This window comes from Haemorhous mexicanus, chromosome 1 (assembly GCF_027477595.1).
Source record: "Haemorhous mexicanus isolate bHaeMex1 chromosome 1, bHaeMex1.pri, whole genome shotgun sequence".
Taxonomy (NCBI): Eukaryota; Metazoa; Chordata; class Aves; order Passeriformes; family Fringillidae; genus Haemorhous; species Haemorhous mexicanus.
The window spans coordinates 35649180-35664457 of NC_082341.1; the positions used below are offsets into that span (position 1 = coordinate 35649180).

At 38.0% G+C, this 15278-nt stretch overlaps 1 protein-coding gene across 2 annotated transcripts in view; it reads right to left on the minus strand.

The window, feature by feature from the left end:
* The window catches only part of RFTN1 (raftlin, lipid raft linker 1), a 96070-nt gene that overhangs the window by 75731 nt on the left and 5061 nt on the right, over positions 1 to 15278 (minus strand). For both annotated transcript variants that reach the window (XM_059845901.1, XM_059845890.1), the window contains exon 2: positions 9972 to 10127. In XM_059845901.1, the coding sequence (XP_059701884.1) occupies positions 9972 to 10116 (145 nt within the window). In that variant the 5' untranslated portion in view covers positions 10117 to 10127. The remainder of the gene's footprint in view (positions 1 to 9971; positions 10128 to 15278) is intronic.

Below are 15278 nucleotides of genomic sequence, written 5' to 3' on the forward strand. Positions count from 1 at the left end.
CAGTAGCTGGTACAACAGCAAATTCTGATCTACCACACCATCCTCAGTGTGGACAGGCAAGCACTAGTCTTACCAGTCCAACTTTGTGTCCCACACGTGTGGTACCTTCCCCAGCGGGTGTAGGGCAGAGCACACAGAAGAGCAAAAACTTGTAAAGGTTAAAACACAGTCCATGTCTTCATCCTCAGACAACAGTAGGGAGGAAGCAGGAGGCAGTCAGACCATCTAGAGCTTGCTTACAGAGTGGCTGCCACAGCTGCCAGTGGCAAAAAGAAGTCAAGAGAAGTCATCAAGCAGTAGCTGCACTGGTAGCATGTATGAAAATGCATTAAGAGAAAACAAACCCAGAACAGACGTAGAACAGAAATCAGACATGCTTCTGAATGTGCAATCTCTTTACAAGTGTCACTTGGGCAGAGCAATGACAAGTACAGTCGTAAGTGTGAGACAGATGCTGGGACTAAACAGCATGTCCTGGAATAGCCCCCAGAAGGGCTCACAAGCCAGACAGGAGCATTTTGCAGATACTTTCCTGCAGGCTGCTCTGAAACACATGCCAGTGGGATGTCCAGTGTACAGCAGAACATATGACTTGTCCAAAGTAAAACCCTCAAATGGTGAGTGTAAACTCCCCAGAAGCAACTGCCCCAACCTGGCTGTCTGCTCCTCTTGCCCTACACTACTGGCTTAAGACAATGCACAGCCTGTCCTCTGCTGTGTGGACTCTCAGACATGACCCACCAAGACAGTGTTACAGGCTATATGAAACAGCTGAATGTTGACACCATTTCCATCAGAACAGAGACTTTTTATTCTTCACATTGCAACATGAGGAATATAAATACAAACATTTTAAAAAATCCTGCACAATCAATGTACATCTGTTTGGTGCTTTCACTATCTCAAGGTCAAGGGCAGTTTACACCAAAAGTTCCTTTTTTCTCAAAGGGGTTATACTCCACTCAGGATGAACCAATTCTAAACTTTTGTTTGCAGGAGATCTTAGCCAAACAACAATAATTTATTTTGTACATATATTAAGAACTCCATTACAATACTGCATAGATTTTGTATATTATCTTTTATCTGGATGATGTCAAGGAATTTGTAGCAAAAAGTTCTAAAAAGACTCAGCAGATTACCACAGCAATGACTCCTAATCACTTCTCTCTCCTAATAAAACCATGAGACTTTTACTATTTGAAGTTACTGTGTGATCTCCTGCTCCAGTTAAACACAGGGCAAGTTTTGCTTCTGAGAAAACAGAAAAAAAAAAACCTGTGGCTTTAATACTTTCACCATTCTATGAGAAAGAGAAACGCCTGTCTGCCAGCCTTGCAGACTGCCAAATCTGGCTCCTTGGCTCCTGAACAGCATCAGAAGGATGAAAACCACATGAAGATTGGAAAAATGTGCAAAGCCAGAGGCCAAAGAAAAGACACAGCCACTCAGAAAGATCACATGCAGTTCCTGAGTTGCTGAAAGAAAAGGTTTCTTAGAAGTTGAGAACTCTTTTTAGACAGTATCTGTACTTTTCCATGATGTGAGTGAATTACAGCATTCATGTAAATGTGATGAATGGAATGTGTCTCTTGGAAGAGCTCGCTAACTACATTAAGAAGAACCCTGAGCTCACACAGTAGACAAAATGAATGACTGCATGGTAAGAATGGAGTATTATAGGACCCCAACCTTCATTCTAAGAATGAGTGCAGGCTAGAAAGTTAGTACCCACATGACTATTGTGGCACACATTTTTTGACAAAGTGAAACATGTATAAATAGAACATCATGCAGATGTTCCTTTCCTTCCTAGTCCATTTCTGTTTTGCACACACCCATTGTCTAAATACACAAGCAGAATCCACACAGAAAGTGCGGCTACGACATCACTAGATATACTTGGGATTCCATAAAAGCATCTAAACCAAAACTGTTTCCAAGCATAAGCTGAAAACAGTCAAAACACATCATACTGACATTCTTTAACATATTTGAGATGTTCTAACATACATACCATATTGTAGCTAAGGTTTCATCTAGTCTATAGTGTATTATTCCAACACAAAATAGTGATGTCACAGTACAGCTGGATCTTGAGGGGACAAGAAATGCCAGCAAACTTTAGGTTTTTTCATATTTGAAATTATGTGTATGGTACAGCTTTTCTGCAGGTTATTTGGGCTAGAATAGTTAATTCATACTATTGACCAGCTTCTTGCTTTGAAGGCCATGATCTAGCCACCAGCACAATGGACTACCCAGGACTTATTCCCAGTTCTGTCACAGTCATCACAGGACTTCAGCTAAAGCTCTTTGCACTTTCTGTTGTTGTATAATTAAGTGTAGAAATAAAGGAAAACTTGAGTGATTGAAACCTCATATCCTGAGGAATTACCCCTCTCAATGATATAAATGTGTCTGTGTACTGCACACCTCACTGATGTACAGATACAGAACATATACATATATATATATATATATAGACACATATATATACATATACACACACACACACACACATATATATATATATATACACACACATACATATGTTAGAAGAAAAAGTGAGTGCATGCAGTCTATCACAAGGATCTAGATACAACCAATAATTATGGAAAGCAGAGCTTCCACTTAGAAACTAAAATACATCTCACAGTTGTGCATCCTTATTTCAAAAACAGTAAAGTTCAAATCTAATTACTCTTTCCAGCAATTACATTTATGATGTAATTTATGGCATTTATTAAACTCCCAACATATGGAATGCTCCTTTTATGTCAAATTGCAAGTTTCCCAGACACACAAGTGAGTTTTATAAACTGCTACAGCAGGAACATTTCATTTTGCTGTGACTTACAAGTGGCAAGTCCTGAAGGGTTACTGGAAATTATCTCAGCTGGCTGGAGCAAGCCAAAGCTGCAGTTTTGATCCCTGCATGGGCCATTCATTTAAAGAGTTGGACTCAACTCCTTGGGGGTCCCCTCCAACTCAGAACATTCTGTGATTCTGTCTTGCCACAGACTGGAATTCACTTGAAACAGAAAACCAAGCCAAAAAAATTAATTTCTTCATATTTGCATTAACAGAAAGGACAGAAGCTCAGATCCAGCAAAACCCTTATGCTGGATGACATGCATATAATCAAACTAGAGTTGAATGAGATATGCACATGGACAAAGCTTTAAGAAAGGGGAAGCATTAGCAGAACATGGGCTACAAAGAAGTAATCCATTGGCCTCTGCTGCTCATCATCTTTCTGCTCTGAACCTGATAGACATTAATCTGCTCTGAAGCATTGTTTTAGTCAGTTGTAGGTGATCTATACACAGTCTGGTTCAAGTTATCACATCTCATAAATAACCTAACAATATTTTGCCGTGCTAATTTTATTTCATCACTCCTGAGGACTAAATGGTGGCAACAGACCTGGTCAACTTGAAATACAAAACTCAAATGCTAATTTAATTTATGTTCTTCTGCTTACAGAAACGAAAACAAATTAAATAACTTTGCCAGTGGGGAAATATTTGCTTTTACTAGTCTTAAATCAAATCACACCTGCAAATGTACAGTTGCAGGTTTCGTTCTTTTTTCAGTCACACAGACTCGTGCTTGGAGTTTTTATTTTTTATGTTTGGGTTTTGGTTTTTTCCCCCAGATGAATGGTGAAGTGAAACAGAAAGCAGAAGTCAGGCACAAATAAATGCTTAATGTAAAAATTACTGATAGGAAGAAAAGGTAAGCACTGAAATCAACAAGTACTATGTTCTACAGCAAAAAGAATTTCCTGACAAAAAATGCATACACTTTTCAAAGGAAAAATGCTTCTCTGTGATCTACTTGCACAATTTCTAGTGCATGACACTTCAAATTCTGAATCAGACTTCTTTCCTTCTCCAAGGAGAAAACTGAGGGGGCTTCTATTAACTTAAGCCAAAACTGAAATTTAATCTCAAATAAAAGATTTCAGTATGGATATACTCTTAACTATTGATTCTAATATAATAATGCCCTCTATAAAGGTCCATCAACACATCATTTGTGTCTTGTATTAGGAAAAAAAAAATCAATAAAAATCAAAAGCCCAGCCACAGCAGTTTTAATAATACTGTAGTAAGTGGTTTTAAAGCAGTATAACTGTCTCCAAAACTTGATGGTAAAGTATCCATATGCTTGTCAGAACTTGAAAGATATATACACTTTCAAATTTATATATATATATATATATATATATATATATATATATATATATATATATATATATATATATACACATACACACACACACGACAAAATGCCTCAAATAAGAAGGTTTCATGCATGTAGTAAATTTATTAAACGAGGAGTACTGTCCTGGTGGTAAAATACATTTCCTTAGACTACAACGCTTACAACATTCAAGCAAAGAATATGGTAAGAATGTAATTAATAGCCTTACTTTTAAATAACCTTCTTCATGTTGTTCTCTGGGTTTGGTTTTTTTTTTTTTTTACTAAAGAGACACATTCTTGACAATCAGGATAAAAACCATATGCTCATGTATTCACATCATAACTTAAAAACTTCTTTGGGACATGTGAAGTATTGCTATTTTTCATTCCATCAAAACATCTGGATTTTAGTGGTTTTACAGCACAAATGGCTTGTTCAGAGTATAGCCTTTCCCCATTTAAAAAAAAATTTATACCCCATTCCATTCTCATCACATTGCTAGCATATGCTTCATGCCAACTTTATTCAAGGCCAAAACCTATCGTAACTCATCAGGCCAATGAATTACTACAGGAATGTAAAGCAAAACACACACAAAAAAAAAATCCAATCAAGTCAGTCAAAAAAATTCCCCTAAACACCAAAAAATTCCACACTATCCTGAGAAGTGAAAAGTGAAGTTACTATCAGATTCCTCTTTTTTTCTCAGAAGGTCATCAAAAGCAAAGAGGTGAAAAAAAAGAAATAGAGGAAGAATAAGTTAGCTTAGTTTCTGCATGATCTGTCAAAGCAAGTACAGTTTTCCAAAATAAGTAGATCAGATAAGAGCAAGGAAGGAATGCAGATTATTGAAATATTTCTCTTTCCAACAAAATACCAAAACAAACCAGCTTATCCCATAGAGGCCCAGCTGAAAACATGATTGCTTAAGACAATTCCATCTGCCAGCACATATCCTCCTGAGATTTGCTCACCATTTGCCTCTTATTTCCAATAAAACTTTGAGATAGCAGAGGTATAAGATGACCATTCTTCATCTCATTTTTTTTAATAAGGCAAAGGATGCAAAATAGAAAGAATTTTTGACTTTTGGGTAGGTTATACAATCTTTTGTTGTTTTGTAGTTTTGGGGTTTTTTTAAGTATTATAGAGTAGACCCTAATTTGTCTCTTCCGGCTTTGTGGCAAAAGGTTTGCTGCAACTGTCTTTTTTTCCCTTGTTTTTTTTTATTGTTATAAAATTCAATCATTACAACTTAACATTAGTATTTTCTCTAGAGAAGTGAGAAGACAACTTCCTCTGCACATCTTCTGACATTTTGATGAACCAGCAATGAACCACCCAATTCACAAATACAGTAACATCTTCTTCACAAGTAAAAATGTGTGATGATTTTATCAATTTAATTTAGGTGAAAACTGATGTGGTTTCACCTGAGGAAGAAAAGCAGCCCATAAGCTTTGGACAATACAGGTGACTAAAGAACAGAACACAGAATGATACTGTCAAGGGACAACACAGAAGACAGACTAGGATCTCTTGCAAGAGGCCACCTTTACAGAAACAAGGAAGATCAGGCTCATAAGAAGATTTATAAAGTCAACAGCTCAAAACAAGCATGCCCACCTCAAGCCTGAAATGTCTTAGCAAAGAGCCCCTTACTCCTCAAGTGTCAATCTACACTAGATAACCCTTTGCTTATCTCAATTTTCAGACTTTTTCAAAACGTAAAGGACAGTGGCAAATCTAACCGCTTTAATTCTGGAGAACCATGTGGATTATCAGTGTTGTAGCACACAATGGAAACTGATGGGTTCTTCATAGCCTGCTTTCCTTGAAAGCTTGGACAGTCTTTCCATAGACACTTCACTTTCAAGTAAATCAGTTTCTGACACTGGGAAACATAAAAATGAATGCTTACACCTGCAACCTTATACCTGTCTTTTGCATCTATGCATTTTTATGCAGCACTCAAGTAAGTGATCAAACATTGTTTTCCACTGGACATACATCTGCATCAGTGCCAAGCAAGGCAAAAGTTCAGAAAATAATAAAAAATTTAATAAAGGAGCATATTTTCTTACACTCTTTTAGCTGTGCATGTCAGAAGGTAAACAGTAATCACAGAAAGCCAGCAAGCAAAGTTAAGTTTCTAGCTAACGTTCCAGAAAAATGATTGTCAGGACAGTTTTATCCCTGTTTTCAAGAGAGTGATGCTAAGGGAATGAGCATTGCCAGAAAGTCGGGGGAGGTGAAGCTGCCCCTCTGCTCAGCCCTGGGGAGGACAAATCTGGAGTTCTGCATCCAGCTCCGGGCTCCTCAATACAAACATGGAGCTTCTGGAGCAGATCCAGCAGACAGCTACAAAGTTGGTCAGGGGTCTGGGGAATCTTTCTTACAACAAAAGGCTGAAGGAGCTGGGCCTGTTCAGCCTCAAGAAGAGGCAACTGAGAGAGAAGCTCATTAATATGCATAAAACATCTAAAGGGTGGGTGTGAATAGGATGGAGCCAGGCTCTTCTTCCTGATGCCAACAACTAAGACAAGAGGCAATGGGCAGAAATGGCACAGGAACTTCGACCTGAATATGAGGAAGAACCTCTTTACTGTGCAAGTGACCACACACTGGAATCAGAGAGGTTGTGGAGTCTCCCTCACTGCAGATATTCAAAAAACCATCTGCACTCAATTGTGTGCCACATGCTCAAGGATGACCTTGCTTGAGCAGGGAGGTTGGACCAAATGACCCATTGTTTTCCCTTTCAACCTCATTCAGTGATTCTGTGAGTTCATAATAGTGTAAGCTGATTTAAAGAAAGCTCTATTTCTCTTCCTGACAATATGCTCCCTTCACTTCAACCAACTCCAGCATTCTTCAGACCATTCCACAAGACACCGATACAGCAGAGCATAACCAAACAGAAAAACTGCATAACCTACCAGATACACGAGTTAAATCAATTTACAGAGCTGACAGGAGGCCAGAGAGGGGAGCAGGATTTCCCCACATACAGCTGCAAAAACTTACCAAAAAAAAAAAAATGCAGCCAGCCAAAGTGGACTTTAAACATACACCACATTCTGGAACTGATCTCTCATTATCTGGGTATCAAATTTGCAAATACATGCAGTTCTAAACTGTAAATATGACCAATATCCACCTTTATGTCTCAAGTCAACAAGAGCTGCTTTTGGAACACAGGAAGAGATGCTAAGAAATTGGAAAACTTCTGGCAGTAACCTGTGAATTAGCTCCCACCTGCAACATGCAGATAATCACATCCTTCTCACCATTAAGATTAAAGACTTGTGAGAGATATAGTTATCAGAGCAATCATTGCTATAAAAAAGCTACAGAGAAAAATGAGTACCTGTCTGCACTACCAGGCTCACTAGCTTTGTAAATAAGGCCTAGCATATGAATAGAATAAAATACTCTGTAGCCACTCATAATTTAACATGGCTTATTCTAAAAACCCAAAGAAGAAGAAAACCTGTGGAAAAAAATGATGTCATGATATACATACACACTGGAAGGGCTAAAGTAGATTCACAGAAGAATGACTTCACAATCCAATGGTTTTTTTACACCTCTAGGAGCATTTCATTCTTAGAAGCCTCCAAATCCACACAGATATAGGTGAAACACTCATTGTTAACTCTGTTTATCTGAAGAGGTTATTTCTCAGCAAAAACATAAATGAACCAGTCATGATGCAAAAAGCCTGGAATGTCATAACACTACATAGTGCAACATGAGCCTTCACACAGCCAATGATTAGATCAGGGAGGGAGAGAACTGCCAATCCTGAGAGCATATAGTCATAGGTGATAACTAAGAAAAAGAGCAGGAACAACACTCTATCCCCCCACATCTGCCTATCTGCTGATATCTTCAGAGACTAGAGTGATGAGGATACAACATGCCAAAGCAGAACTCAGTGGAGCTGGAGAGCTTATGCTATTTGGCAAGCCCAAGAATCTGATAGAAGTGCTTCTACTAACAGTCTCCTTTAAAGCCATGCCTCCTAAAAATAATTTTATAACAATCTATGATGAGTAAGAAAAACATATACAGGTATGCTTTACAATGAACCTATGCATTTAATCAGACTTGGAAAGCTTGGGTTTAGCTTTTTCTCTTTTCACCAGACATCCTCTGTGCCTGAGGCAAGCCACATCGCTACCCAAGTACTGATTCTTCCTCCACAGTGTCAAAGATGAGACTTCATGAAAGAACAGGATAATGCACATGCCAAAGCTTGAGAGACACTCAGACAAAACAGTGATGAACATTCCAGAAAAGCCCAGAGAAGTGTGTCCTCAATATTAATTCATTTTTGCTAATGACACATCTTGCAATACATCTCAGTAAAAGCTGTCAAACTATCAAAGGACATAAACAGCTCACTTTGAAATAAAAACACAAAAATGTCGAAACAACTGCAATACATAAACATGAAAAAAATTCCTCTACCATTTGCTTGGTGCTCTCAATAACAGCAGTGCAGCCCAATTAGAGCATCAAAAAACATAAGAGAACATAAATACAGAAGACAGGCACTCAAAAGTCTGCAAAGACAAAATTTCTCAACTCTCACAACTGACTACAAGAGCACCGTCCTGTCCAATCACCTGTGCTAATCCTCTACCTTTTTCAAACTCAAGTTTGCTTGCAGCAGGCTTTAAGACCCAACCAATTCCCACTACTCTGGGCTGACACGCTGAGCTGCACGAGGTGTCTCATCAAGAGACACAGCAGCAGCTCTTTGTCTCACACCAGGAGAGACTCAAGGCTCCAGCTTCTCCTTTGACCTGACTTGCAAAACAAGAGAAGTTGCAGCACACAGCAGGGCACAGAGGCTCCACCTGGCAGCCTGCCAGCCAGCTCTAGCAGATTTTGGTACTGTGTTGTTTTATATATAGCAAGAAGCAGGTCCCAGCCTTCTGCTCAAGCTTCAGATTTCCAAATGGTGTGAGGAGTAATTGCTTGTAGAACAGGCTAATTCTGAAGTGAAAGAGGGCACAGGCAATGGTGTGTGCAATACTGGCAGAGATGCCTGACGTCAATCAGCAAGGAAAAGACCAGAATATCTATGGATTGTCACAAGAACTAAAACAAGACTATTTCAGACTGAAGGAAAAAAAAACAAGGTAAAAATTGCATGAGATTGAGTTTTCACCCCTTTGATGTTTTAGGTCTTTAGTGTCTCCCACTATCCTGTTTCCACATACAGGGGTGCACCTGTAAGTATCTGTAACCGCATAAGTTATTTATGGCAAGCTATCAAAACTGAAGACGCTAACTTCAGCCTCTCAAATACCTCTCACAGAGCCCAGAGGGCACAAGGGGAGCCAGGAAAATGAGCAATAAAGTATACAACCTTGCAGACCTGAACTGCTTTACCATATGAAAATTGGATAAAATGCAAATTAAGGAAACAAATGTCTACATCAGAGTAAAAACACAAACAAAAACAAAACAAAACAAAAAAGCAAAGAAAACAAACCGGATAATGGGCGAAGGGTAAAAGAACCTAAAATCTGATAACCTGGAACTAGCTATAAGGCTAAAAATTAACACAAAATTTTCACTAAGATCTCTGCACGGAAGCATTATGACTGAAGAAAAGGCATTTACTTAAAGAAATTGAAGACATTTTAAGAACTTAACAACTATTCAAAAAACATTATGGACCAATTAACACATCTACTTTAATAGAAAAAAAAATCTAAAGAAAAATATTATGTACTTACTATCATTTAGTGTCGTGAAGTCCAAGAATCGATATTCATAGCAAACATCTATTTTGGTTTCCACCTGGGGCCTCTTCAAAGTTGAATAGATATTACCAGGTCGTTTTTCATCATGCTTCTCTAATTTGTTCAATCCACAACCCATTTCAGCAGTTCCTGATACAAAGAGGTAGGGAAAAGGGAAAATGCATACACATTATTAACTTTGAGTTTTTTCTTTCTGGTTTCATGCCCCACACTAGTACACTAGGGTGAATTTTAATTTTTAAATACAAGCTGCCTACAAACTACAGAAAATTTTGTAATTAAACAAATGCTCAGATAGTAACTGAAGTATATACTACTCATATCTACCCACAGGTGTACTATTATTTTACTGGAAAATTGACAGTTTAATGTATGTATTTTGCAACTTTCAAATTTATTCAATGGTACACTCTGGAAGACACACATTCCATTATAAAAAGTAGCTGAAAATGCAAAATAACTTGCTAATATTAAGGTTGTCAACCTAGTAACAATTTCTATATATGCAGTCACTAAGAGAGCACCTAGTATTAACTTTTACACAGATGTCTGTAATATTCAAATTATTGTCTAGCCTTGTAATTCAATGGAAAAAGCAAGTTCTCTCTGCAGAGAGCTACCTGCATTTACAAAACAATCTCACTTCCTCCCACCTCATTTTTTAGGAAATAATGGCACTTTACAAATCTGTCTTCAAAACAGAAGAGGCACCTGCCCACAGAACTGCATTAGACAAATCTAGTTCTCTTTAATAAGCTGCCAGCCCACAACATTTTAAAGGATTATTCCTGACAACCATTCCTGCTACACATTAAACGTTTCTCAATATCCTGCACATTATAGCTCATCTGAGCATGAAAGAATGGAAGAATTACTTGTTGAAAATATTCAGGTGATCAAAATCCTCTAATTCTTCTCAACAACACTGGTGGGGCTCAGGCAAATTATTTCAACCAGCATCAAGTACAAAAACCAAAAGTATGAAGACACACCAGGTAGGCACCTGAGGTTTTTCATCACAACCCACTCAACATCCTGCCACCGCCTACACAGAGAAAGTCATGCTCTGAAAACAGGGAGGGAAATGCAGAATAAGCACCCAGTAACAAAGAGTGGCTCCCACAGGCCCCCCCAGATGCTCAAAGGCATGGGATCCATTCAGTGTGAACACACTTCATGGAGCAACAGGAGAGGTCAGTGTCACAGCCTCCCTGCAAGCTCTGACACACAGCAGTAAGCACCTGAGAAAGTTCAGTCACAGATCAGAGCTGCCTTTACCTTGACAGTTATAAACCTAAAGTGGAGAATGAAAACCTTGCTCAGGTTCACCATCTCCAAAGAGCTGCTCGTAAGCTTATGCCACAGCTCATGGAGCTTAGAAAGTTAGGCAAATATACAGCCCCAATGTATTTGGAAAATACCTGCACTAAATTACCTAGATTTTTATTTATACTGTGGTTTAACTTTTATAAATTTTGTTTCTTCCTCATACTTCCTTGCAAAATCCCTTGCTGTATTTTGCTATGATAAATGCATTCAAGCCCTTTTCTGCCATTTCCTAGACAGGATCTGTGGTCCCTCCATCACCCCACTCACTCTCATTTGCATCACTGCTCTCATTTCTCTACATGAACACAGGGGGCCATATGCTGAAAATGAGATCTTAACAAGGCTTATGAAAATAACATTCATGCTTCCCTGTCTCTAGTGCAAATAATACACCTACTGCACCTAAAATCATCATTCACAGCTGAATCATCACATTCACAGTTTACGGTCAACTTCCTAACAGACAAAGAACCTGTTTCTCCTTATTTTTATCCAACACAACTAACTGAGAAGTTTCCAACTCATTTCTCATAACTTTTCTCTACTCTTTTGTAATTCTACTGCTCAGTAATAGCCTCACCCCATTCTCCAGCACCCTTGGAAGAAAGAGCTGGAAGTCTTTCTGGGCTCAGCAATACCACCCACCTTCTTATCATGTGCAAAGCCCATAAATGCACACCTACCTTTTCCAGCAAAGTGTCTAATAAACAGATCAAAATAGGACTGAACAACACAACAAACTTGAAAAAAGTAACACAGTAAATATTTGATCACACAAAACCCAGAAGCAAAAAAAAACATTTGCTACAAAGACCTCTAGCATTGAGAAAAAAGGATGATGTGATATTTTTATTCCTGAAGTTTCAATATTTGGTGGATTCTTCCAGCAGAAAACAACTTTCCCTGATTTAAAGAATTATTCTTTCATATATACAGCAATTTCTTCTTTTGCCTGTGCAATATCATTTGCTTCAGCCTAAAATGTTATTTATTTTAATACATAAACATGTGTTGCTATTAATGAGCCTAACAAGACACTAGGTATTTTTCCATGAGCTATATTGGAACACATCTAGCAGCATACTTTTGCTAAGGATGAATTAAGATAGAAGTGTTAGCAAAGTGTACCAAATTTCTTGTTTCAGCAATTGCCCAGTAATTCTTACACATCATAAGTACACATCGTTTTGTAAGGAAAAAAATTCCATTTCAGAGGTCATTCCACTGCAGTGCCTGCAACCTTTAGTGGTACAAACAGTCTGAAATCCACAGGACTCTTAGACAGTGATGGCTGCAGAAGGAGGCCTTGGGGACTCAGCATTTCACATCGCAGATTGTTTTGCATTCTTTCCCAAACTGGGGTGAAAGTACTTAAAAGCCTGCGTTCCAGCAGCAGCCACAGACACTCTCCTGTGCTTCTCCAGCAAGTATTTTCTCAGCCCTTTGGAGAAAAACTCCTCCACCCTCACCACCCCTGTTGAGCAATGACCTCTGCGAACAGAGACAACCCACAAGTCATTCAGCATGAGCTACCTGCTCACTTGGGAACGGACTGAAAACACACTTTTTTTTGTTAATAATTCCCTGAGTGACTGCTTCCTAGAAGACTGATTTTCACCTTTTTGCTGTTTAGCTACAACTTCAAACAGTACCCTTGAAGATAAAGGCTTCCTCACATTTTGCTAAGTATAGGCAGTTGTGTTACTTAAAGCAGGCATATGGAAAAGGATGATGAAAAAAGATGCTTTCACCTGAAAAAAATGAGGGATCAGGGGACAAAAATTACATTTCACAACATCACAATCTCTTCCACAGTAATTAGAATACGAGTGCTACAGCAGTAGAAAACAAATCTTAAAAAATAAAGTTCCTATTTTAACAGAGGAGTCGGAGTATGAAAATAATTCCACAGAGGTAGGAATTCTTAAAAGTTTTCTCAAATATACTGATGATGTGTGTATGACAAGTCATCACTCAATCACCAAATTCTGCTCAAAGTTAACCCACAAATGTCCTTCTGGGACAGCTTGCTTTATAACCTTTCAAAGGCTTTTAACATCAGTTATTACCTTCCTCCTTTCATTCACAGCAAAGTTAGTGCTGTTTAGTCTTCCCACCATCATCTGAAAGTATCTCCTTGGTTTTCACTTGCAAATCTACTTCTCAACAGGACATTATTCACCTTCTTAATTTTCTACATTGCAGTTATCAAAGAATGCTGTAAGAAATGCTCATCACTGATGCATTCAAAATCTAAACTCACTTCATGTGAAAATGCACATTTTCAGGTGTATTAGTTTGCTGTAAGACATGCTTAAGGTTACTGTACTACATAGATTTATCCTGGCTTTCTATACCTGTATGTGAATTCCACTTTTATTCATATTAAACCAAAATTATCACTAATATTCACTTTTTAGCAAATTGAAAAACATTCCTTCAAAAACATTGCCAAATTTTCAAATTCTTTTTGCTCTGCAGTAGGTTCTAAGACAAACGTTTTCTTTTTCATTAATGCAGAAATTAATTATCAACTGAGAAGTTCTATACTTAGAAAAAAAACCTTGGAAAAGTAACATTTAATGAAGAACACTAACCCCTAAAATTATGATTTAGCTATGGGCTTTTACAATTACATATGCCAGAAAAACTAATTCTGTCCACAAACTCACTTAGATTGCAAATTAATCTTACATGTACTCTATGATCTTGTTGATCTCAAACTGTTCATGTGTTCAGCCACATGATGATAAAACCAGAACTGAAACCCAAATCTCACAACAGATTGGGGTTTTTTAGTCAGCATCTTCCCTTTAACTCTGCAAAGCATCAAGAATAGAAGGTATGCTGAGCTGCAGAACAACAGCAAAGCCTAGTCAATTAATTCCTTGGTTTCTCTTGTGAAGGCCAGCAAAGGCCTTCACTGTTAGGAAAGGAGCAGCTTGCTTCTGCAAACTGAATGCAAAATTTAACCCAGGATTCATACATCCCAAGCACCCAATTCACAAGCTGCAGAATAAACCTCTTGCTGCCACCTCCTCCTCCCCAGTACTGTCCTGCATTGTGTATTTTAGGAGCTGAGGAGCTCTGGGGTGCATCTGGAGGTACAGGTGCTATACCTATACCTGGTGAAACCCACCCCAGCACGTCAAATGACCTGCCCCTGAATGCCCCTCAATATAGGTTTTATTGAAATCAGTACCATCCTCTGCCATGAAAAAAAAAAAACAAAAATTACAACAAATTGTAGTCAGCAAGATAAAAAAAAAAAACAAAACAGCACTGTTTCCACTTTTAATCACCTCTGTGATCCATGACAATCAATGTATCTTGAATGTATCATAGGAATTTTTACAGCTTTTAGAGATGTGTCAAGTTCTCAGCTGATGACCTCTGAACCTCAGCTCTGAACCTCAGCTTTGCTATAATACCCTCCTGCTACTTGAATTTGCTTTCTTGGGTTGCTAGTGTGTGTTCAAAATAGATCAAATACAACAAGTTCAGAATTAGCAAAGAGAAAGGATAAAATAATACCATGTAGCTAACAACTTATTTTCTTGTTAACAGTGATTCCGGTCCCAGGATTCCTTTTCAGAAGGAAAACAGCACAAAGAAAAGAAGGGAAAACAAAAAGCCCTTGCCTTCTATCTGATTTTCATTTGGGGGGTATACTGGGGAACAAATGAGGCTAATCTTCTAATTTATTGATCCATCCTTTCATGAAACTCCCTAACAATTTATCTCCAAGAAATAATAATGAAAATTACACTGAAATGTAACAGAACCACATGGCTAATGGAAGCTTGAATAGATTACCAGAATAAGTAATTTAAGGGATGCTTATCAACCAAGTACATATTGGCTAAATAGTTTATTTCAACTAATCAATGCATAATGTCAATGACTACTTAGAGGGATGATTTGAAAATAATTCCAAAACAATCATTTAAA